Source organism: Coenobita brevimanus, chromosome 107 (genome assembly GCF_032717465.1).
Source record: "Coenobita brevimanus isolate Jiangsu-jjx chromosome 107, ASM3271746v2, whole genome shotgun sequence".
Classification (NCBI taxonomy): Eukaryota; Metazoa; Arthropoda; class Malacostraca; order Decapoda; family Coenobitidae; genus Coenobita; species Coenobita brevimanus.
Window position 1 is genome coordinate 22,160,683 of NC_137060.1, and position 26,362 is coordinate 22,187,044.

The 26,362-nt window shown below is 40.7% G+C and overlaps 1 protein-coding gene across 1 annotated transcript in view; it reads left to right on the forward strand.

Annotated features, from left to right (window-relative positions):
* Window positions 1–18,856, forward strand: part of LOC145416718 (ionotropic receptor 93a-like) — a 390,485-nt gene extending 371,629 nt beyond the window's left edge. Inside the window, exons 7-8 of the mRNA XM_080285648.1 lie at window positions 16,296–16,464; window positions 18,640–18,856. Of these exons, the coding sequence (XP_080141774.1) occupies window positions 16,296–16,464; window positions 18,640–18,856 (386 nt within the window). The remainder of the gene's footprint in view (window positions 1–16,295; window positions 16,465–18,639) is intronic.
* Window positions 18,857–26,362: the final 7,506 nt, after the last annotated feature.

The following is a 26,362-nucleotide window of genomic DNA, read 5'->3' on the forward strand; positions in this document are numbered from 1 at the left end:
TTTCGTTTCTTATACCAACACCCTCCCTACCCATACAAACTTCAAAGCCATCCCTACTACTGCCAACAATCGCATTAATTTCACCAGTGCAAACTAACACATCATGTCTTGCCACTCTGTTCACTACATCCTGCAGCTTCGCATAAAAGTCATCCTTCATTTCATCAGCAGCCTCATTTGTCGGAGCGTACCCTACAACCATACTGATATTACCATGGTCAGATTTTAATGAGCGTAAAGCAAGCGCTCATTAATTGGCTCAAACTCACATAATGCCTTACAAGCATCTCTACTCAGCAGTAAGCCTACTCCTTGGTAATGATTTCCATCACTCCTACCAGAAACCAGCAAAGTAATACCATCTTCCAAATTCATTTTATCAACTCCAAGCAACCTCGTTTCTGTAAGAGCACAAATATGCATATTGTATTCCTTGAACACTAAAATAAGTTCTTCCATTTTACCAGCCTGATTGAGAGTTCGAACATTCCAATATCCTATTCTTAAGGTTCTTTTTGGATGTATAAACTTATTTCTACACCGTGGGATTCTTAGCACCCCCTGCCCACTTAAGGGCTGCACGGAACTAAGGGCCATTGCTTCGTAACCAGAGTTCATCTGTTAAAGCTTTGTAGCCAACATTTTTATACATGTAACTCTTAACTATCTGCACCAAACTACATGCACAGTACACACTACACTTTCTATTCAAAATTCATTTAAAATGGCGTCTCTTTACCAAGCCTCGGAGCCCCCAGGGGGGTGGACCATAAATGCCCCCAACATCCGCCCCTCTCCCGGTGATGACTCGAGATGCCTGGAACCACTGTCTGACTTCTTCTTCATTTCTGCAACATTCGCGGCCTTTCCTCTAACTTTCGCTCTGTTGAGCACCACCTCTCCTCCTCTAAACCCCACCTTCTTTTTCTAACGGAGACTCAGCTGTCTGAGGCAACTGACAGCAAACCCTTTTCTGTATCCTGCTACTTTCTCTATACTCATTTCAAAGCCAAAGGTGGCTGTTGTGTATATATATACGCAACGACTTATCTTGCTCTCGTGTTCCTGAACTCGATTCTCCTGAATTCTCTACACTCTGGCTTCGGCTTTCCTGTCATTCTCTGACTAAATATATCTGTGCTGTTTACTTATCCCCTAATTCTACTGACTATCAAAAATTTTTTGACTATCTTACTTCTATGATGGAACACATTCTATCCATTTCTCCTTTCTCTGAAATCTCCATTCTTGGAGATTTCTATGTTCACAACCACCTTTGGCTCTCCTCTCCTTTCACTGATCTACCTGGTGAACAAGCCTACATCTTTTCTATCATTAATGATCTAGAGCAGCTTCTACAGCACCCTACCCGTATCCCTGACCGCCTTGGAGAGAGCCCCAACATACTTGACCTCTTCCTCACAACTAATCCTTCTGCATACCCTGATAATCTTTTCTCTCCGTTGGGCTCCTCCGATCACAACCTTATTACCTGAACCTGTCCTATCACTCCGGTACGGCCTATGGACCCTCCAGGGAAACGTCGTCTGTGGCATTTTGGAGCCGCGGACTGGAAGGCCCTCAGGCAGTACTTCTTTGATTTTCCCTGGAATGATTATTGCTTCCATGGCCGGGAGCCATCTGAGTGTGCCTTGCGTATTACGGAGGTTATTCTCTCGGGCATGGAAGCATACATTCCTTTCTCATATCCTTTGACTAACGCAAGAAAGCCTTGGTTTAATCACGCTTGTTCTAATGCTGTCCGCAACAAGGAGAGGGCCTACAAAAGGTACCGGAACCAACCCACCCCTGAATCACATCATCTTTACGCTTCTGCCCGGAATCGTGCTAAGTCTGTTCTTCGCTCTACTGAAAATAATTACATCCATACTAAATGCTCTCAACTCTCCAACTCGAATTCTTCCCGCTCCTTCTGGCACCTTGCCAAAAATCTTTCTAACAACTTTACCTCATCATCTTTCCCTCCTCTTTTCTACTCTGATGGTTCTGTAGCTATTTCTTCTACTGATAAAGCAGATCTCTTCGCACAGATTTTCTCCTCCAATTCCACCTTGGACGATTCCGGTGCTGTTCCTCCATCTCTTCCCCCCTCTGACTTCTTCATGGCTGATATTAAAATTTCTTCAGTTGATGTATTTTCTGCCATCACTGGCCTCAGTACTAACAAGGCATATGGGCCTGATGGGGTCCCTCCTGTTGTTCTCAAGAACTGTGCTTCTGTGCTTACACCCTGCCTAGGCAAACTCTTTCGCCTTTGTCTGTCAACTTGTACCTTTCCTCCTTGCTGGAAGTTTGCTCTCATTCAGCCAGTCCCAAAGAAGGGTGACCACTCCCAACCCTCCAACTATCGTCCAATTGCTTTAACGTCCTGTATCACAACCTTCTTTCCGATCGTCAGTACGGGTTCCGTCAGGGACGCTCCACTGGCGATCTTCTCACCTACCTTTCAGACTCCTGGTCATCCTCCTTTCGGGACTTTGGCAAAAACTTTGCCATTGCACTTGACATCTCAAAGGCTTTCGATCGAGTCTGGCATAAATCTTTAATTTCCAAACCGCCCTCCTACGGTTTCTATCCTTTTATCTGTGCCTTCTTCGCTAGCCTCCTTTCTGGTCGTTCTATAGCCTCTGTTGTAGACGGCCATTGTTCTTCTCCTAGATCTATCAACAGTGGTGTTCCTCAGGGCTCTGTCCTATCACCAACCCTCTTCCTTTTATTTATCAATGATCTTCAAAGCTGTACATCTAACCCTATCCACTCATACACTGATGACTCCACCCTTCACCTTTCCATTAGGTCCCTGCAACACCCATCTCAACAGTTACTTCAACAAACAAGGGATGAGGCTATGGCACACCTAATGTCTGACTTGGCTCATATCTCTGACTGGGGTAAAAATAATATGGTTGTTTTTAATGCATCTAAGACTCAGTTCTTACACCTATCTACCCGACAAAATCTTCCACAGGTATACCCACTAATGTTTAATAATATTGAGCTTAATCCTTCATCATCCTTAAACATGCTTGGGGTTTCATTTACGAGTACTCGGGACTTATCTTGGAAAGATCATATTACATCTCTTGTAAAATCTGCTTCCAAGAGATTGGGTGTGCTAAGCCGACTCCGCTCTCTCTTTACCCCTGCACAATTGTTGACTCTATACAGGGGTTTTATCCGCCCCTGTGTGGAGTACAACTCTCATGTGTGGGGAGGCTCCCCACATACAGCTCTTCTCAATAGGGTGGAGTCAAAGGCTTTTTGTCTTATTAACTCTCCTCCTCTTACTGACTCCCTTCAACCTCTGTCTCTTCGCCGCACTGTTGCATCTTTATCTCTTTTCTATCGCTACTTTAATGGTCACTGCTCCTCTGAACTGTCTGCTTGCATTCCTCCACCTCTACGATGCGCGCGTAGCACCCGTCTGGCAGCAAACTCTCATCCCTTTTCTGTCCAACTCTCTAATGCAAGAGTTAATCGTTACTCCCAGTCTTTCATTTATGCAACAGGTCAGCTCTGGAACTGTCTCCCTCTTTCTGTATTTCCTGCTGCCTATGATCTCCAGTCTTTCAAACGCAGTGTGTCCAGGCATCTCAAAATGATCGGATCTTGAATTTGGCTCTCTATTGTATTTTGTTTTTCTCTTGGAGGGAACTGTTACTGCTGGCTCATGGCCTTTGGTTCCTTCTTCCTCGCATAAAAAAAAAAAAAATCTTGTAATAGATGAGTCTTGAGTCAATTGAAGAGCAGGAGGAGTTAAAGATGAATGCAGGGAGTTGATCTTGATTTATTATCTTCAGAGAAAATCTAAGTTGAGCAGCGTATGTAATATGCAGAAACTTAATATACTAAGTAAGTCTAGTTGGACCCCTCTTCTTATTCACTCTCTCCACTATCAGTCGGTTCTATGGCTAACCTCCTTCTTTCCACCACCTGTCGATTCTAAGGCTAACCTCCTTCTGAGCTCTGCTTCCTAAATTCCTATTTTAGCAGGGGTCGTGTCACGTGGAATATTCTGATGTGAAGCTTCTAGAAGCCTGTGTGAGAGTACTGTATGTGTGTATGTGTGTGTATGGTCACGAGGCGCTGCTCGTGTGCCTATCAAGCATTCCTTGAGTTAGAGTGTGTAAGCATGTTTACCATTGCTCAATTCTCGCTGACACACTACCTATCTCATCCCCTGACTTGCTGCTTCTATCTGTCTATCTATCTGTCTGTCTATCCATCATGCTATCTATTATGATTTGTAATTATAATATGGAGTCCTGACATTGCTCAGTCACATAGCTGGTAGTCCTCCGACAGCAATCATCATTGACATATGCTAATCTCTTAATACATAATAGTTTTCTTCTTCAATCCTAATACATAATATTGATTATAATATTGTATAGGTATAATATTCATGATAATACTGTAATGATTCAGTAATATTACATTTTAAACAAGCTGTATACATAATTATATATGGTTAAATTGGTTATTGTATTACATTTTGTAAAATGTGTATGTATTATAGTAAAATGCAACATGCAAAAAAAAGATTAGTTCAAAGTTAAGATTATGATAAGAGTTATTAATATTTCATATTGAGATAATGATATTTGTATTAACTATGCAAGTCCCCTTTTTCATCTGTACTTCCCCATTCATGTGGTTAATTTTGAATATCTGAGTTTGCCCTTCGTCGTTCATCTGACATAATGCGTTTTCTACTGACAATCCCTTTACATAATTCTTCTAAGACAAGAACAGTACTATTCCGTAATTTGCTCTTTATGGTAACTTTTATACAGGAATTAGGTGGTATAACTAAATCATTGGTGGGATGGGAAGGAAAAACTGATAAATCAGTACTGTTACCTGAGTCTCTAATCATGGGGGCTGGGGCTGGTGGAGAGAGTGGATCTATACACTCATCTGTTTGTGGATGTTTGTTTGAGCTTTTAATATTACCAATTCTTTTTGGTTCTCTTTTACTAATCGGTGAGGGCTCTGATGGTATTTCCTCTATGAATTCATTGTCAAAGTCTATTCCATTCATTTGTGGGAGTAAAGTTATTTACTCTGTTCTCATGCATCTTAAGCCCAGCAACATATGAGCTTTAATCGCTAAGTTTTCAACGATATAGAAAAATGCAGAGAATGGTCTTGTAGTCTCTGTGAAACTGATGTTTAACATTATCATACCTTTTACTGTGATTTGTTTTCCATCTACTGTATATAAATCTAAATCAGATTCCTCCAGAAAAGTTACTTTCTTATTTCTAAAAATTCTATTTATTTCTTCTTGTGTTATTAAGTTCACTGGAGAGCCTGTGCCTAAAAATAAGGAAAATTTTTGATCCTCACATACAGCTGGTATCAAGATACACTCATTTCCCAACATGCCTCCTATGTGAATTTTAGACTTGCTTTTCTTTACGTTTGTTCGTTTTTTGTCATGACTTGGTCTTCCCCCGATTTGAACATAGACACTAATTTTTCTACTGTTTTGCAGTTACTGGTCCAGTGCCCTTGGCACCTATGATGTCTACAGAATGGACCAAATCCTTGTGTCTTTTGTCTATACTCTTTTGTTTTGATAAAGCATTAATTCCTAGTGTGTCCTGGTTTTGCATAATAATGACATAGAATGGACATATCTCTTGACTGTGATCTACAAGGTGACTTCCCATGTTTAGTGGTGTCTGTGGCGCGAGATCTGCTTGGGCTGCGCGGAAACTTATGAAACTGCCTGTAGCCTGGTGTTTGTGATCGTACCCTTGACACGTTTAGTTGTTTGCACTGCCTGCTTTCGGTTCGCGATCGATTTTGTTCTCTGTTTGGGGTAGTTGTAGCTGTTTTCACAGCTGATACTGTCTCAGTCACTCTCATTCTACTAGAATTTGATTGAGTTTCAACCATCCCTGCTTTACTACACTGCATCTCCACCTCGTTCATTAAGTTTAGTAAGCACATGCCTGGGGTGTACGCGATCGTCTTGGCGATCTTAAGGGTCCTATCAGGTAATTTACACAAGGCAGCTATATAACCAATGATGTCCACGACGAGGTCTGGGGACATCTTTCCATCTGTTATCCAGTTTGAGTTTTCTAAGGTAGCTAATAATGTCCTTTTGATCGTGGAGACATCAGCAGTTATTTCACTGAGCGCATGATTTGTAGTGTGCTCCCTTACAAGATCTACAATCTTATGTAATTCTTGGATTATACCTGGCAAGAAGTTCATACCTCCAGAAAATTTCTTCAAAAATTCAGTTTTAAATTCATCGTATGTCTTAGCCTTGAGGAGCTTATCTGACCTTAGTAAGTCACTTGCCGGACATCTTTCCTGGCTTATGTAAGATGAAAAAATAGCAATTTTCTCTTGTTCATCTTTGATATGTCATTTGATGTAGATTTGTTCACACTGATTGACCAAAGAAATGACGTCAATACGATCTTTCTCTGTGCCAGAGAATTTTGGGGCAGTTTTATCTTCATGATAAACAAATATCTGAGATTGATATGTGGTGTTCATTTTCACTGGTTGCTCTGTTAATTTAACTTGGACTTGTTTATCGTTCTGTGAGGGGATGGTGGAAAAGGATTTGCCGGAGTGATGAACCCTGTTAAGTATATTTTCATAGGTATGCAAGGCAGAGACAAAGTCCTCACTTGCTATGTCAGAGGGGTTTTGCCATTCATCATCTAGAACTGACGTATTTGTTTCTTGATCTTTAGTTTGTGTTGAAGTTTGTACAATGGGTGTGTTGCCTTGGTGCTCTCCTAACTGTGTATCATCTGGTATTAACACGGGTGGGGGCGAAAATATCCCTGTCATATCACTTAGCCAAAAAGAACTCATGTTGCTAAGGTATGGTGTTATGAAATACGTCCTTTGTTTATGTCCTTACTAAATAGATGAGGAAATGAGTTGTAATAAATGATAGATAGTGAGTTTATAAGTGTATATATAAAAACAAGTAAAGGAGTTGAATATACCTAATTTTAGCACTGAGAAGAAATGAGTAAGTATAATTACACCCACTTGATACAGATCGGAGAGGAATGTCGATGCAACTGTCGATCTCGGAAAACAAATGCAGTGTTGAATGAAGATCTCCTCTGGATAATTCTAGGGCTGTGTTGATGGACGATATAACTCAGGAAATTCCATGGCCTGGTGCACGTAGTGGTTAACAGCTGTAGTCACAGGCGAATCTCATCATAGAACGTCGAATTTCCAACTCAATACTGTGGAAATAAATGAGTATGAGTAGGAGCTATGTGAATAATGAGTAATGAGTAGTGGGTGAGAAGTGCCTGGTGTCAGTCACCCGTTGATTGACGTGGCGATGTCTCAGCAAACACGCATGGTGATGTCTCAGCAGATACACATGGTGACATCGGCTTCCCACACTGGTAGCTATGCTGAGTAACTGAGTAGCGATGAGTAACCTGCATTATAAATGTGGCTCTGGTGTTTTGCTGTGTGTCTTCTGTGTCAGCGATGGAGGTATGCGGGAGAGAGTGTTGGAGTTTTTTGTGCTTGTTGCTCTGGTCTTTCTTTTCCTTTACTTGCTTTGTTTTGTTTTTTTTATTCTTCTTGCTGCTGCTTGAAGTTGCATGAAGATTATAGAGTTGTCTTGTAGACTTGTTATTTGTAATTAATCGTAGAGCTTGTTGATCCTCACTCGTAACTCGTCGTTGCTACTGTATGCACGTAGACTCGTAGACTCGTAGGCTGCCACCATTTAATGTTAAAGCTTTGTAGCCAATATTTTTATATATGTAACTCTTAATTCTTGTAATAGGTGAGTCTTGAGTTAATTGAAGAGCAGGAGGAGTTAAAGATGAATGCAGGGAGTTGATCTGGATTTATTATCTTCAGAGTAAGTCTAAGTTGAGCAGTGTATGTAATATACAGAGACATAATATACTAAGTAAGGCTAGTTGGACCCCTCTTCTTATTCACTCTCTTCACTACCTGTCGGTTCTATGGCTAACCTCCTTCTCTCCACCACCTGTCTATTCTAAGGCTAACCTCCTTCTGAGCTCTGCTTCCTAAATTCCTATTTTAGCAGGGGTCGTGTCACGTGGAATATTCTGATGTGAAGCTTCTAGAAGCCTGTGTGTGTATGTGTGTGCATGGTCACAAGGCGCTGCTCGTGTGCCTGTCAAGCATTCCTTGAGTTAGAGTGTTTAAGCATGTTTACCATTGCTCAGTTCTCGCTGACACGCTACCTATCTCATCCCCTGACTTGCTGCTTCTATCTGTCTATCTTTCTATCTATCCATCATGCTATCTATTATGATTTGTAATTATAATATGGAGTCCTGACACATCAAGATTTCTTAGGCAGAAAAATATTTTACCCTGGAGCCAATGCCAGTGGCTCGCAGGAACCAGACAGTGGAGAGAGTAAATTAACTAAATGAAAGTAAAATGCAGAGGGTATGGACAAAGTACAATGGAAAGAGAGACAGCAAGAAGATTGTAGATAAGAGTGTCCCTTTTAGTTGCCTCTTACAACAAGCAGGGAATACTGGGGAAGTATTCTATATATATTACAAAAATAAATATATTATACTATACTTATTTGGCCTTGGTCCATGCACCCTGTGGCACGCATCAAGTCGGTCGACTCATGACTAGCAGACTCGAGACATTATTCTGCCTCAATGAATGAGTTTCAACCTCCGACATCTACAGTTCCTATCTCCCCTACTTAGTTTAAATTAATATCTGCCCAATGAGTAATCCTGCAACGATTAATGACCTAACTTATCTAATCATGTCTCGGATCAAGAATTGTATTTCAATGGGTTTACTCGAGACCGGCCCAGGACTGGCAAAATGCAAAACGAACAGTCAGACACCGGTATCTATTTTTCTACTGTAAGAGCTGGTCACACGACGGTTCTTCCCTCCAATATTCAGTAGACAGTTTTTAGCCATGGGTTTATCAAGTAATGATGAAAAAGAATACTTTTATAAATATGTAATATATACTGTATAAAGATGCGGTCTTTATATTATTTTATTTATTGTTTTCAATACTCAGATTATCCAACACTTTCAAGAAGTTCCTTTAAAATTTTATCGGCTAAAAATTCTTGACTGAATATTGGGATGAACTCGGACTGAGGTTCACTATGGAAGGAGAAAGTTGATGATCCGAACTTTCATCGAGCATGTACACACGAGCAGACAGATACACTGTTGCCAGCACCCATTACCCACCTCTCACAGCTAGGTGGCCCAGTTGGAAAGTTTGGCGACTTGTACGTACTAATCCTCTTACGGGTTGAGATGACTTGGGCAGGGTGCATTGAAATCACTGATTTTTTTTTTTTCATTATTAAAAAAATAATAATTAAGACACAGCATTCAACTTATTTAAAGGCACCAGTTCACTATAGGACACATAACTATGTAAAAATTTCATTAGTCTACAGTTAAAATTTTGTGAGTTTTGTTCCTCAAACGAAATCTCTACACCTTTTTACTTTTTCATTATTAAAAAAAGAAACCACTTAAGACACAGCATTTTACCGATCAAAAGGCACTAGTTCACTATTAGACATATTACTACATGAAATTTCATGAATAGTTAATGTTTTCTTATATTCGCTCCAGAAACGAAATTTCTACTCCTGGCCAGTTGCCCAGCCGCCCACTTCTACACCAGTGATAACAATACCCTCCTTGATTTGTCAGGTGGAGGATAAAAATACCTTGCGTCAAAAACCGTAGGAACAAGAGCTAGCCAGTAAAATTCATGTAACCCTATACGTGCATTTTAAATAGTATGCTTTTATGCATTGCATGGTTGTGTTATTGTGCTGTCATAACATGACACTTATCATTTTCGGCACACGTATGCTTAAATAACTGTTGCACGATAATGTTATTTACTGGAATAAAAAAAAATAGAGATAGGGTTATACATCCTTTTATTGCTTCGACCTTCTTCCACCAGTTTTTGGTACACCAACATCCCTACTTCTTGGTACAGTGTATATATAAAAAAAATGTACTTGTACTTGTTTCACTGATTATCTTAAAACCACTGTCTTACAACACTGTAAAGGTTTATGTAGGCCATTCAACTTAGAAGAGCGTCGTGGTAGGGAACTGGTTACCGAAGGCTCTGACTAATTTCCTCCTGTTTGGGAATTATCTGCTGAGATGAATAAAATCGTCAAAAGACAATATCAAGAAGATGCACACAGAGAACACACCACCCTTACTTTATAGTCGGTCGACGACGGAACACTGGCCCTGCAATGCGATTTTGACCTTTGATTGTTCTCATACCTGAAGTATTTTACCCTTGCTTGACCAACAACTCTTTCGCCAAGTTAAAAGCTTTTAGGGTAACATTACCCTGTAAACTTGACCCAGTGTTTTCAAAACGTCCATATCACTTTTAACTGTTCTTGAATTGCCTCGACCAAGTTCGATCCAAATTGAATACTGTATAAGCTATGGCCGTTAACTTTGACTAGCAGATCTCGAAACTGAATTGTTCCACCTTTTACTGGTCTTGAATCCGTCCCAAGATCGGTGTCAATTGGATCAAAACTATAAAAGATCGTCTAATTCCTACCTATGATCTATGAATTTTTGGGTGAATGTCTAAAAAAATGTGATCAGTTATAGCATTTTAGAGCTAGACGGCTCAAAGAAAACTAAAAATCGGGATTGTAATAGCATTATATTTTAGGTATTTTAAAAGTGGTTTTGTGCAGAGAAAAGCTTGAAGATTAAAAGTAGATGCTATAAAAGACTTACAGCATTTGTGGTTGAGAGTTACCAAGGATTTTGTATGTTAAGGCTAACGGGCCTGTCGGAGCCAACCCTACTTACAGTGTCTACTGGCATTCTGATAAAAGCGTTTGATGATAACATAATTAAACTAGGAAACACTCAAAGAGCACATACCTTTGCGTACACCAATAAAGTTTATGGTTTACTGCTGTAATCCCTCGTTCCTACCGGATTAAGACTTTTTCCGTCTCACATGGTCAATTAATTTTACGGTCTTAGTCTGCTCTGCTAGTCTTAGAGAGTGCCAGTGCCAAAGCAATTTATCAGTCCTGCGAAAAATGTATCATTTTCGGCAACTCGCCCTATGTCGTTGTATGAGATTCAGCCTCTGTGTGTGTGTGTGTGTGTGTGTGTGTGTGTGTGTGTGTGTGTGTGTGTGTGTGTGTGTGTGTGTGTGTGTGTGTGTGTGTGTGCGTGCGTGCGTGCGTGCGTGCGTGGGTGAGTGCCTTAACTCCTCCTAGGTTATTGGTTGGATTTGAATAAAACTTGCCAAGCGAGTTCGTTTGTTTACTCAAACCGATTTTCTCCTGTACACAATTTTCCAACCATGATTTCTAGGGAGCAGCCCTCCCCCACCAAAATGAAAATTCTCAGATATAATGAAAGGAGGGCAGGTATGGCTTTGATATCTTGGTACATGCCGTAAAATGGATTCTCATCCGTAATACGATATATGGATATGGAGACAATAATCCCCCTCTACCAATGAGTCTTGGGTGGGTCAAGGCCTTTACCAAAAATAAAAACGATCAGGTAAGGGGAAAGTGAGTACAAGAATTTCAAAGAAACTTTGCAGGTCAGTTCGTGTAGTTCCTTGATAATGTCTTCCACTGTATAAAATTTTCCACGTTTTTTTTAAAGGGGAGCCTGGCCCCCCTTCAAAACATATATAGGATACAAAACAGGGGAAGGAGGGCAAATATCTCATGTATCTTAATACATGCTGTAGTATGGGCTCCCGTCAGTCAACTGCTGCAGCTGCTACTGCTGAGCGTTAAGTGAATCCTGGAATATCACCCTTCACATATACCACCCTTGCGATTATGTGGCTTTTACACTGGGACACTAGCTTCTTTTATGGTGCAATAATATTATTTTGTAATACTTTCATATCAGCATGCACATCACAGGATTGGGTATGCAATTTTCTTTTTTTCTCTGAGTGCACAGGAGGAAACAGCACAGTTTCATTATGATTTATTCCTGCATCCGGATCCGGATCCAACGCAGAATCTAATAATTTCTTCATAGACCAACTACCTATCTATCCACCTGCGTTTATCAAAATTCGACAACATTTTGAGATATCTTGTACACAGACAGACGTGGGCAAATACATAACTTCCTTCCAACTTTGCTAGCAGAGTTAAACATAACGTGAATGACGTAATCGTGCTGAATGGGTCAACACGAGTTATGGACAGGTAAACAATGAACATAATATGGTTCAGGGAGAGTCGGTGGTGCATGAGTTAGCACGTCGAGCTCACAACTAAAAGAACTCGAGTGTGACTCTCGAACTTATCAAATTATCGAGCAAGGTTTGATTCACCCTTGTTCCTGGTCACCCAGCAGTACGATTAGAGACCTGGAAGATATGCAAGAACGTAGTCACGGCCCACGGAAGGACACCATTGGACCCGTAGCAAGGCCAGCCGTGACAAAAGTTCAAGTAGATCAAGCTACTGTGAAGTTACGGGCAACGCAGTCCTTCAGACACGCGAGGAACTATCAGCCCTAAAACCAAACCCACCAAACCATCATCAGTCACCAGTGACCAGGAGGCCAGCATGGAGGCTAGGAAATGTATCAGAATAAGGAAAACAACCAACGAATAGTCCACGGCAGTGGGACCGCCCACACACTATCAGTTTCCGAGTACTTCTTTCTTTCCACACTTTCTTTGTTAATTCTGCTCTTATTTTATTCCCCTGGGGGTAGGGGGGGTTTTCAAGAATACTCCTCCAGTATCCCTGCTTGTCATAAAAGGCGACTAAAAGGGTTGGAGGAGGGTTAGTCCCCCTCCCCGGAAAACAACTAATTAAAAAAACAAACAGTAACTCTCGGACAAGGTCTGACCAAACGATGACGACCAAGGACCGGACAAAGGACATGATTATCGGAACATGGAATGTAAGGGGAGCGAATGATGAGGTGAAAGAGAGAGAGATTGTCCAGGTGCTTGAGGGTGCGAAAGTGGATGTATGTGGAATAACTGAAACAAAATGGAGAGGAGAAAGTGTGAGAGAATGGGAGTATGGATGGGGTATATGTGCAAGAGTAGATGAGAATGAGAGGGCAAAGGAAGGAGTATGTATAGTTGTGAGTAAAAGATGGAAGAGGAGCATAAGACAGTATGGATCAGTTGGGTCTAGGATTGTGTGGGTAAAGTTGAAAGTTGGAACACAAATGTGGGCGATTGTGTGTGTGTATGCGCAAACGCAAGATCGTGCTAGAAGAGTGAGAGAAGAGTTCTGGACAAATGTAGAAGTGTGCATGGAAAAGTTTGGAAGGAATGAGAGAGTGTTTTTGATTGGTGATATGAATGGTAAAGTTGGGAATGTGAAGGTGGATGGAATAGTTGGTGCGTGGGTGTGCCTGCTGAGATAGATGAGAATGGGAGTGTGTTAGTGGACATTTGTGCTGGGAGGGGGTTGGTGATAGCCAATACCCTCTTCAGGCATAAAATGATCCACAGGTATACATGGCGAGTGATGAGAAGGGTGGGTGGTGAACTGAATGAAAGGAAGGCAATGATTGATTGCTTGTGTGTGGATGAAAGGATGCGAAGATGTGTAATGGATGCAAGAGTTTATAGAGGATGGGGGAGTGGACTTTCTGACCACTACTTGGTGGTGGCCAGAATAAGATTTCAAGTAAGATGGAGGAATAGAAGAAAGGAAAGACGAGAGGAAGGAGTAGTGGCAAGGAGAGTGGAAAGGTTAGAAGAGGATGAGAAAAAGGCAGAGTATAAGAGAGAAGTGGAGGAACGATTGGGCAAATATGAATTGGAGCAGATGGGAGACGTGGAAGGTGTGTGTAGGATATTTACAGAAGAAATATGTGCAGCATGTGATGTGGTGTGTGGCAGGAAGAGAAGACGGAGGGGGGTGCAAGGAACAGCGTGGTGGACTGAAGAGGTGAAACAGGCTGTGACACAAAAGAAGAAAGCATACAATGAATGGATGAGAACTAGCGGCGTGGAAGAAGTTGAGAGGCGGAAGAGAGAGTTATATGTAGAAAGAAAGAGAGAGGTGAAAAGATTAGTAAGAGAAAGCAAGAAGAGAGTGGATGAGGACTTTGGAAGGAATTTGAGTGTAAAGTGGAGGGACTGTAAGAAAATGTTCTGGAGAAGAGGTGAAAAGAGTAAAACAGGGTGGAAGTGAAGTTAGCAGGGGAGTGAAAGATAAAAATGGTAGATTACTAGTGGAGAAGGGAGAAAAAGAGAGCAGATGGAGAGAACACTTTAAGGAATTGTTGAACGTAGAGGATGGAAGTAATGCAAGTATAAATGGCTGGGGAGTGGCTGGGAGAAGGAGGGAAGTGAGAAGACAGGAAGAAATCAGTAGGATAGAAGTTGTGGAAGCAATGAAGAAAGTTAAATCGGGGAAAGCCCCAGGAATTGATGGAGTGTGTTGTGAAATGCTGAAGCATGGGGGAGAGATAGTAGTAGAATGAATGTGGAAGATGTGCAAATTGGCCTGGGAGGAAGGTAGAGTCCCGGAGGATTGGAGGTCAGGTATAATTATTCCCTTGTACAAAGGAAAAGGGGAAAAAGAAGTGTGTGGTAATCACAGGGGCATTTGTCTTCTTAGTATAATAGGAAAAGTGTGTGGTAGAATACTTATTGACAGAGTTAGAGAAAGAACAGAGAAATTAGCTGGAGAAGAACAGGGAGGCTTTAGGAAGGGAAGAGGTTGTGTAGATCAGATATTCATTCTTAGATCTTTAGTGGAAAAGTTTCTAGAGAAGGGAAAGAAGTTGTATGCGGCTTTCATGGATTTGGAGAAAGCATATGATAGGGTGGATAGACAAGGATTGTGGAAAGTGTTAAGAATATATGGAGTAGATGGGAAGTTGTTGAATGCTGTGAAGAGTATGTACGATGGTGCGAAGGCTGCAGTGGGTGTGGATGGTGAACTAAGTGAATTTTTCTCTTTGAAAGTTGGTTTGAAACAGGGATGTGTCATGTCTCCATGGTTGTTCAATCTGTACATGGATGGGGTAATAAAAGAGGTACAAGGTAGGGTAGTGGATGTTGGAGTGTCCCTGGTGAGAGAGGATAGTGTTTGGAAACTCCCTGTACTGTTGTTTGCAGATGTTACTGTGTTGTTGAGTGAAGACGAAGGGGAGCTGCAAGGCTTGGTGGATGAGTTTGGGAGAGTGTGTAAGAAACGGAATCTAAAGGTGAATGTAGGGAAGAGTAAAGTGATGGTCTTTGAGAGAGGTGAAGTCAGTGAATGGACAGCGAGGTTGGATGGTGAGGAATTGGAAAATGTGAGTACGTTTAAGTACTTGGGTAGTGTGATGAGTAAGGATGGAGGTTTGAAGGGTGAAGTGATTGAAGGGGTACAGCAGGGAAGAAAGGTTGCTGGTTCTTTGAAAGCAGTGATAAGAAACAGGGAAGTGAGCATGGAAGTGAAAAAGTTACTACATGACAGTATTGTGATACCAACTCTAACGTATGGAAGTGAAGCTTGGACGTTGTTGGAAGGACACAAGTCAAGAGTGAGAGCGGTGGAAATGAGTTATTTAAGAGGAGCCTGTGGAGTCACATGGAGAGATAGGCTGACGAATGAGAATATAAAGGAACGTTGTGGTGTTGATGTGGATGTGATAGGAAGCGTTATGAGGAACACACTGAGGTGGTTTGGCCATGTGGAGAGGATGAAGGGTGAAAGACTGACGAAGAGAGTGTATGTGAGTGAGGTGGATGGGGAAGAGGGAGGGGGAGACCGAGGATGAGATGGAGGGATGGGGTGGAGAGGTATATGAGAGAGGGGGGTGTGAGTTGGGAGCAGGGCAGTGAAATGGCGGGGGACAGGACGACTTAGAGGCTATTTGTTTGTGGCCACCCCAAGCGGGATTGAGGCGTCTGGCAATAGATAGATAGATAGAAGAAGAAAAAGAATGGAGGCCTGAAAATAGCACTGACTACTGTTGATGATGTTCTAAGGGAAGACTTGGCAAGCTGACGACTGACTCACTCTCTTATCAAGCTCGTTAAGCCCATAGACGTTAGTCCAAAACTTTCTCCTTTATCTGGTTCTTGGTTTCACTACCGTTTTTCCCACTTTCTACACATCACTTTCTATCCCTATCATTTTTCTCGAAGGTAGTTGCGAGACTGTAACTATGCATAACCGTTCATTCATATTATTCGTATTTTTATTGTGTTATTGCTATATGGCGATTTTAGTCGAATTATGAGATTTCATTCTTACCTATACACACAGACAGCGACCGGAGTCACATCGAAAAGGCTTCAAAGCTGAACAAAGAGGAGGGGCGGGAGAGCAGACTGAGCCCCTGCAGGATACATGTGGCTTCAGAGGACCTTCTTCAGAATTATCTTGGCCTCATGATTAGCAAGAATAGCTGGTTTAAGGAGCAGATTAATGAGAGGTAAGGAGTTTTGTCCCTTTGTCCTATCACACCGCTTTTCTCTCATATATAGCCTCAATTTCCTTATCTTACCAGGCTGTCCAAACTCATAACTAGAGAATTTTACCTTCTTAAATCTCCAAAGTTGCTTCATCTTTCAGCTTTGGCCGGCTTATTTCTCAGTCTCGTAATTTATCTGCATCTCCTTAATCTTCCTCCTTTGCCCAATTCTCCTATATCTGTCCGTTTATGACCAAATTGAGCGTCTCTGACGAAGTCCCATCATTATTTGAAGCCATGCATCATTCCATCTCGTATGCATGCTCAACTGATGTAACAACGCCTCTTCACTGTACTGCGAAGCTTTTCTCGCAATCCATGCATCTGTAACACATACCACAGGGCATCGCTATCAAGTTTGATACCTTCTCCATATCCACAAAAAGCAAATTCTGATATTCTTCTCGTTATACCTTTCACACATGTCTCTTCAAAGCAGTCACCTGTAATATACACCTGCCACAGCCAATAGTTCCCTATTACTCCCTGTTATAGATTTCTGTACATTGCTCTACTCTATCAGTCACCTCTTTTCAGTAGCTTTTGCCAAGGTTTCTCAATATTACTGTATCTTTAAAATCTCAGCATTCATTTCTGTCGCCCTACATTCACTCAGCCAGTCTTCAGGTACTAACAATGATCCAGCCATCCCCTGAAACACAAAGCTATTCCTCAGTCCTCAAAGCACCGGGATGCAGTCTCATCTTTTCTTTCTGTCATCCCACACTTAATGTTTGAGCAGTGCTTTTTCCCCTCGCTGTCTTTGTTGCATCACCCATATTTTCTCTAGTCCTCTTACACTATATAATACCAATCTATTACCTTTGACAAGGCACACACACACACACACACACACACACGCATACACACACCACACACACATACACACACACACACACACACACACACACACATGCCGGTATGAACTGAGTCTGGTACTTGTTCGTGAACCTATTGGACTGTCACCCCTTCTGATCCAGTGGTGAAGGGCTTAATTTTCAGTCACCGTAGAACAGTGGGAAAAAAATCAGTCTCCAGTATTCACCTGCGTGTATTTTCTATGCTGCTGAGAGTAGTGGTGATACTATGATACGCTAGTAGGCAGTGGCATACCCAGAAAATTGAAAAGAGGGGGTGGGGCTTTTTTTTTTATCATTTTAAGTGTTCAGACCATGACTTCGGCGAGCGCAGCGAACCCGTACAGCTGGGGATATCGGCGGGGGCTCTGTAAGCCACCTCCCCTCCCCCCCCCCCCGTGAAAATACTGCGTTTTGGCTAATTTTATGATCATTCTAAGGCCAATGAAATGGGTATACGACATAAATATAGCATTACTCTGAAGTCATTTTTAAGTACTGTGTGCCACTGAGTTATGATCCAGTCTCCAGTAACTTTATACTACTGAAATTCAAACGCTCATATTTCGATCAAACAACTTTACAACTGTAGTAAACTAAAAACAATAACATATATATTTTTTTTTATAATTTAATCACTGTATTAGTCTCAATTACAAACAGTTAAAGACATGACATATCCAACATAATTTTCTTGCTGATGATTCAGTTGAAACAGATGAAGCTGATGAGCAGTTCTCTGAGCAACTAGTGGAAAAAATAAGAAAACTGTCATTTTTGAGATACCACTGAGTATAATATATAAGCAGTTTATTCAGGTATGCATTATTGAAGCAGGATTTTAAAACTGTTTTTGTTGTCGGGAATATATATAAATATATATATATATATATATAGATAGATAGATAGATAGATAGATAGATATAGATATAGATAGATAGATAGATAGGTAGATAGATAGATAGATATAGATAGATAGATAGATAGATAGATATAGATATAGATAGATAGATAGATAGGTAGATAGATATATTTGCAATAGGGAGGGGGCCATGGCCGCCTGACCCCCTCTCCTTCGGTGCGCCTCTGCTAGTAGATTACTTCAGTGAGGCAAAGATTCAAGACAACTGAGAGAGAGAGAGAGAGAGAGAGAGAGAGAGAGAGAGAGAGAGAGAGAGAGAGAGAGAGAGAGAGAGAGAGAAAGAAAGAGAGAGAGAGAGAGAGAGAGAGAGAGAGAGAGGCATGTAAATAATGTCTCCCTGGTCTCCTCCACTCCTAGGATCCGATGGCTGCGGTCTTTCGGCGTTGTGGAGTATTTATACCACCAGTTCAACCAGCCTGGGTGCCGACTGACGGCGAGGCAAGGGGTTCAGGGTGGCGGAGTGCTCTCCCTTCGTCAGTTGCAGGGAGCTTTCTGGGTCTGGTTATCAGGGTTGGGATCAGCCACACTGTTCTTTGCTCTCGAGATGGCCCGTCCTGTTGGTCCCAGGCTGTAGATGAATGGAAGATTGGAGAGACTGTAATGGAATCATTTATTTGTTTGTTCTGACTTTCATTTTGGATATGACCAAACTTAAAGAACCTGCTGTAAGTAAGAATGGACCCCTCTCCATGTAGTGCACTATTCGTATATATATATATATATATATATATATATATATATATATATATATATATATATATATATATATATATATATATATATATATATATATCCTTTGTCTTTTCTCTTTTAGGAACTGGGCTTAGCAACAATGCTCATTGGTCTACAGCTTGCTATCCTTTGAGAACACAGCGAATGTCATTGGAATTTATTGCATACACCTTATTTTGAATGCTGTGAGTTTTCATATCCTGTATTGTGGAGAAAGGAGAACGGTTACAATGTTGATGATGATAATTATGATTATAGTAATAACGATTGTAATAATAATGATGATGATGATGATTAAATTTCTTCAGCGGCATTGTTCTTAGATCTTGAGATGGACATTCCTGTAGTACATGATGAATAAAAAGTTGATTTCAGTAGGGCTTTCGAAGTCTGCATTTTTTTTTATTAGTTCTACTCAGATTCATCTGTTCTGCATTTAATATGGAAACACATTAATCAGCTTGGTTACGGGCCTGATCTACTGCTACCTACTTTAAAAGCGCTAGGCAAGGCTGCCGCACCACCCTGAACATCCACATTGTCATTTTCCACACTGTGTCTACAGACGCCCCATTAACTCGACGTACCCGTGCATAAAATCATGCCTTAGTTATTTAATTGTTTGATTGTTCACTTTGTTTTATTACTTTCTCTTTCAGGTTATTCACACTAGTAGCTTATAAAGTATTATAGGATGTAACTTTTCCTTTTCAGTGTTTCCTGTGAAATTTCCATGTCAGTTATTTTCATGCTGCATGGTGGTCCTTCTCAATTTTTCCTGCCAGTTTTAACTGAAGGGTTTGGAGGCGGGGGGAGCCTTATTGCTTTACACTCCTCATCTTTCAGTATATAAAATCAGATCTCGTAGTCATAGTCTACTTTGTAACAAGCACCCTTGAGAGGACCATAAGGTCTGTTGCTGGTTGCATTCCTTTGTATTCCTCCTCCTCCTCCTCCTCCTCCTCTTCCATTTCTTCCTCCTCCTCTTCTTTTTCCTTCTCCTTCTCCTATTCTTCTTCTTCTTACTCCTCTTTTTCCTCCTCCTCCTCCTCTTCTTCTTCCCTCCCTTCTTCTTCTTCCTCCTCCTCCTCCTCCTCCTCTTCTTCCTCCTTCTCCTCTTCTCCTTCCTCCTCCTTTTTTTCCTCCTCCTCCTCTTCTTCCTCCTTCTCCTCTTTTTCCTCCTTCTCCTCTTCTTCCTCTTCCTCTTTTTCTTCCTCGTCATCATCTTACTTTTCCTCCTCATCTTCTTCATTCTCTTCTTCCTCCTCTTCCTCCTCCTCCTCCTCCTCCTCCTCCTCCTTTACCACTTCTTCCTCCTCCTCTTCTTTGAGTGAATATCGGTGTGAAAGTGAATAGATCAGTTATAAGAGTCCTAGACATATTTCCCTCATGTAAAGTATTAAAATTGCCTGCATGCCAAAGTTTTTGAGCGTGTTGAGGGTGTAAATCGTTCACCTGTCCCTTTGTTAACATTTTATTCCCACCCGCAGTATCGTTTTCCCCGCATTTATTTTTCATCTCAGTCACAGTATAGTCTATTTGCCAGCAGATCAAGATCAGTTAGAACGATATCATAGTAAGTAGATTATTTTTTCTCACTCGTAAATGGTGTTAGTGTATAAAGAGTTATATTCACCAACAAGCTTTCTTTGTTTGGACTGTTTTTCCACTATCAGCTGTGTACGTCCTACCACTGTAAAGTCTAACAACTATTAACTGAGTTGTTTGCTGTTTTAGTGTAAGTGAATCGCATTGTCTTTTGTATTGAGTAACAACTGTGTGTTTGAAGCTACACCAGTGAATTAGTTTATGCACTATAAATAATTGTTCACTGAGGGAAGCTAGGTTTTATTTTGATTGTTCCCTCCATTCTACTGTTATTTATTTTTCCCCCAGGGAATCAGATTATGGCGCATTTCGAAATTTCATGGTAAGTTAGATTGTATCATAGCAAGTAGATTTTTTATTCTTTTTACACTGGTAAATGAATTGAAAGGAATTCAGGGTAAGTTAAGTTATACCAAAGCAAGTAGATTTTCTGTTCTTTTTACACTGGTAAAGGAATTCAGGGTAAGTTAGGTTATACCACAGCAAGTAGCTTTTCTGTTCTTTTTACACTGGTAAAGGAATTCATGGTAAGTTAGGTTATTCCACAGCAAGTAGATTTTCTATTCTTTTTACACAGGTAAAGGAATTCATGGTAACTTAGGTTATACCATAGCAAGTAGATCTTGTGCAGATTGGCCTGGGAGGAAGGTAGAGTCCCGGAGGATTGGAAGTCAGGTATAATTATTCCCTTGTACAAAGGAAAAGGGGAAAAAGAAGTGTGTGGTAATCATAGGGGCATTTGTCTTCTTAGTATAATAGGAAACGTGTATGGTGGGATACTTATTGACAGAGTTAGAGAAAGAACAGAGAAATTAGTTGGAGAAGAACAGGGAGGCTTTAGGAAGGGAAGAGGTTGTGTAGATCAGATATTCATTCTTAGATCTTTAGTGGAAAAGTTTCTAGAGAAGGGAAAGAAGTTGTATGCGGCTTTCATGGATTTGGAGAAAGCATATGACAGGGTGGATAGACAAGGATTGTGGAAAGTGTTAAGAATACATGGAGTAGATGGGAAGTTGTTGAATGCTGTGAAGAGTATGTACGATGGTGCGAAGGCTGCAGTGCGTGTGGATGGTGAACTAAGTGAATTTTTCTCTTTGAAAGTTGGTTTGAAACAGAGATGTGTCATGTCTCCAGGGTTGTTCAATCTGTACATGGATGGGGTAATAAAAGAGGTACAAGGTAGGGTAGTGGATGTTGGAGTGTCCCTGGTGAGAGAGGATAGTGTTTGGAAACTCCCTGTACTGTTGTTTGCAGATGATACTGTGTTGTTGAGTGAAGACGAAGGGGAGCTGCAAGGCTTGGTGGATGAGTTTGGGAGAGTGTGTAAGAAACGGAATCTAAAGGTGAATGTAGGGAAGAGTAAAGTGATGGTCTTTGAGAGAGGTGAAGTCAGTGAATGGACAGCGAGGTTGGATGGTGGGGAATTGGAAAATGTGAGTACGTTTAAGTACTTGGGTAGTGTGATGAGAAAGGATGGAGGTTTGGAGGGTGAAGTGATTGAAAGGGTACAGCAGGGAAGAAAGGTTGTTGGTTCTTTGAAAGCAGTGATAAGAAACAGGGAAGTGAGCATGGAAGTGAAAAAGTTACTACATGACAGTATTGTGATACCAGCTCTAACGTATGGAAGTGAAGCTTGGACGTTGTTGGAAGGACATAAGTCAAGAGTGAGAGCAGTGGAAATGAGTTATTTAAGAGGAGCCTGTGGAGTCACATGGAGAGACAGGCTGACGAATGAGGATATAAAGAAGCGTTGTGGTGTGGATGTGGATGTGATAGGAAGCGTTATGAGGAACACACTGAAGTGGTTTGGCCATGTGGAGAGGATGGAGGGTGAAAGACTGACGAAGAGAGTGTATGTGAGTGAGGTGGATGGGGGAAGAGGGAGAGGGAGGCCGAGGATGAGATGGAGGGATGGGGTGGAGAGGTATATGAGAGAGGGGGTATGTGAGTTGGGAGCAGGGCAGTGAAATGGCGGGGGACAGGGCGACTTGGAGGCGATTTGTTTGTGGCCACCCCAAACGGGATTGAGGCGTCTGGCAATAGATAGATAGATAGGTAGAAGTAGATCTTCTGTTCTTTTTACACTGGTAAAGGAATTCATGGTAAGTTAGATTATACCATAGCAGGAAGATGTTCTATTTTTACACTGGTAAAGGAAGATAGTATATAGAAAGTAAGTGAATCTCCCAAGAAATTCAATATTTCATTTATAGAGAAAATTATTCATTTGTAATAACATCCGTTAGTCAGTTGTATATTATTTTTTTATTTTTTATTTTTGTGGTATTTTGGAAATATTGCTGCAAAATGCCATCTATACTGAAGGTCTGCCAGGAATGTACCTGTCGTTTTGCCCCTCAGTATTTTTCGGATTGCTTTTCGACACCTGTGTGCAAACTATGCATTATGATAAGAGATTTAGAAAATGGTTTAGCTGAATTGCAGAGAAACTACAGGGAACTCAAGGCAGAGTTTGAGATACTGAAAGAGTTCATAGAGACAAATGTAGGAGTCAGCGACAGCACTCAAGATGGAAGACGTTTACAAACCGAGCTTGTACAGGCCCCCCCCCATCTGGTAGTTACAAATGATAGTGTACCAGTATCTTCCTCACCCAGCAATTCAGTACTTCCCTCACCAAGTGAAGTTCCCTTTATTATGGTAAGAAATGATGCAAAACACATAAGGGGTACGAGGAAGCACCTTCCCATAACTATGTACAATCGCTACCAGATCCTTGCCGAAGCGGTTGATGAGTCAGAAGGAACAAGGCTTATTGGGGACTCTATTGTATGCGGTTAGCTGGAGGAATTTTGTGGACGCACCCCTAGCAGCAGAAAGAGGTACTGTTTTGGGGGAGGTGGACTATGTGATATCACAGAAGTCTGCAACGAGGTCACAGAAGATGCAAATGATAAAACTCTATATGTCATCCATGTTGGTTTGAACAATCTGAAGCGCAATAGATCGGAGGAATTGCTACCAATGTATCATAAAATGATCAAATGATTTAAAACTAAGTTCACTAATGTAATAATATCCGGTATACTCCCAATGATCAAGGCAAGAATAAATTTTACAATAAGGCCTTCAACACAAATAACCATCTCAAATCTCTTTGCATGCAAGAAGTCGACTTTGTCAGTCTATGGGACCAGTTCTATGAGCAAAATACTCTTTTCAAGAAAGATGGTCTCCATTTGAACTCGGTAGGAGAGGCACGGCTAGGTAGAATTTTACATGAAAAAGTTGCCTTCTTCAAATAAAAAAACGTGGAATGTCCAGAAGTAACCTCAATGTAAATACACGCAGAATCAGTTAATCAACTGTTTGGGATGGAATTAGAGTCTGCTATGTTAATGCACATAGTCTACGCAACAAGTTTAAGGATTTAGAATCTCTTATTTACCTAGAAAATTATGACATTGTTGGCATCATAGAGTCCTGGATTTACACGTCTGACCATGGCTTTTTAGCGGAATACTTATTAACAGGGTACAATATTTTCAGCTGAGAGCGACCACACAGGGCTGGTGGCGGTGTGTTACTATATGTGAAAACTATTCTCCACCCCCTTGTGCTTTTCAAACCCAGTATTACCAACTTAGATCCCAGTTATGTTCAGCTGAATATTAATTTGCACAAAATAAATATATGTCTCGTCTATCGTCCTCCACCACATTTAACTGAGACAGATGAAAACCTTTATGATCAAATTGTGGAATTTTATTGTCAAGAGGATAGTGTAATTTTTGGAGACTTTAATCTACCACTAACAAAGTGGGGTGAACTGCTAACGGCACACTCAGGAAAAGAGCTTTCCATGAATCTTCAAGAAAGTGCCCTTTCCCAACACACAGAATACCCAGTGAGAGGAAACAGTATCCTAGACATCATCTTAACCACAAATGATAACCTAGTCAACAACGTTGAAATCGGACCTGAGTTTAGTTCCAGTAATCATCGAATTATACAAGTTTAATACAGTATTACTACTGAAAAAGTTAAAGAAACAGAGAGCAAAGAAAAGGTCCCAGACTATTGCAGAACAGATTGCACCAGGCTTAGAGTGCTACTTGCAACTACAGATTGGAATGAAATTTCTGAAAATGATGACATAAACCAAGCATGGGAGATATTCACCAAAAAATTTAATGAAGCGGTAAAGTCATGTGTGCCATTACATAACAGGCGTCCAGCTGGTAATAGTAAAAAAAGTGGTAGTCCAGTGAAATTAAAAGTAACTTAATAGCCAAAAAACAGGCATACCATAAATATAAATCAACACAAAATAATGATGATAAATTACACGAAAATCTACGTCGCATATCAGAAAGACTTATCAAACAAAGCAAAAGAGCACTGGAGATCCATATTGCTAATGCATGCAAATCAAATCCTAAAGAATATTACAGTTACATTAGAAAGAAAAAGGTTATGACTACATCAATAGGCCCTGTAGAAACGAACAATGGCAAACACAGAGAAAATGAGGTTGAAATGGCGAACATTCTTAACGATTAATTTGCGTCAGTTTTTACAGCAGAAAACAACAACAGAAACCTACTGTTACCCACAAACCATGCAAATAGCAGTCCTTAGTAACTGTGCTATCCATAATAGTGATATCCTTTCAGCCATAAATAGTACGAAAGTAAACAAAACCTATGACCCACATAAAATATCATCGAGAATTCTCAAAGAAGCAAAAAATGAGTTACTGCTGCCACTTTCTGTCTTAATAAATCGTTAAGTACTGGGAAAGTTCCATTCGAATGGAAGCTAGCAAATGTAACACCAATTTTCAAAAAAGGAAATAAGTCGCACCCAGGAAATTACAGACCAATCAGCTTAACATCAATAGTGTGGAAGTTAATGGAAAAAATCATAAGAGATATAACAGTCAATTATCTAGAAGAAAATAATATAATTAAAGACTCGCAGCATGGATCCAGACATTGTCGTTCATGCTCAACTATCTTATTGGACTTCGTCCCTGATGTTTACAAATCATATGATGACTCAAGAACAGTAGGTATAACCTACCTTGACTTTCAGAAAGCATTTACCACTGTCCCTTACAAGTGTCTCATAAGCAAAACAAAAGCAGATGGAAAAAAAGGAAATACGTAGAAATGGTTATAAGACTGGCTTTCAGACTGAAAACAGTGAGTTGTAATAAACTGAAAGGAATCCAATTGGCGTAGAAATGTAAAGTGCTACATATCGGAAGTAACAACGTCCATGTGAATTACAAAAATGAATAATATCCGGTTATCGAATACAGACAGTGAAAAGGATCTTGGTGCGATAATATCAAATGACCTAAAACTGAGTAAGCAGTGCACCGAGGCAGTTAAAATTGCACACAAGCTGGTGGGTTTTATCGGAAGAACTTTCGAGTTTAAATCAGAAAAAAATCACACTTGTCTTGTACAACTCGCTAGTGCGCTCCCATCTTGAGTATTGTGTGCAATTCTGGTCTCCGTACTTCGCACTACAGAAAAGAGATTGAAAAATGAGAGAAAATACAGCGATGAATCACAAAAATGATACCCTGACTTACAAACACACCACATGAGGAATACCTTGAAGAACTTAAATTATTTAGCCTAACAAAGTGCAGGTTAAAAGGTGACCATATTGAAGTTTTCAAAATCATGAAGAGATATGACAACTTAGACATGAATAAATATTTTAAAATAGGCCAGTCAAGTCAAACCAAAAGTAATGGCTGCAA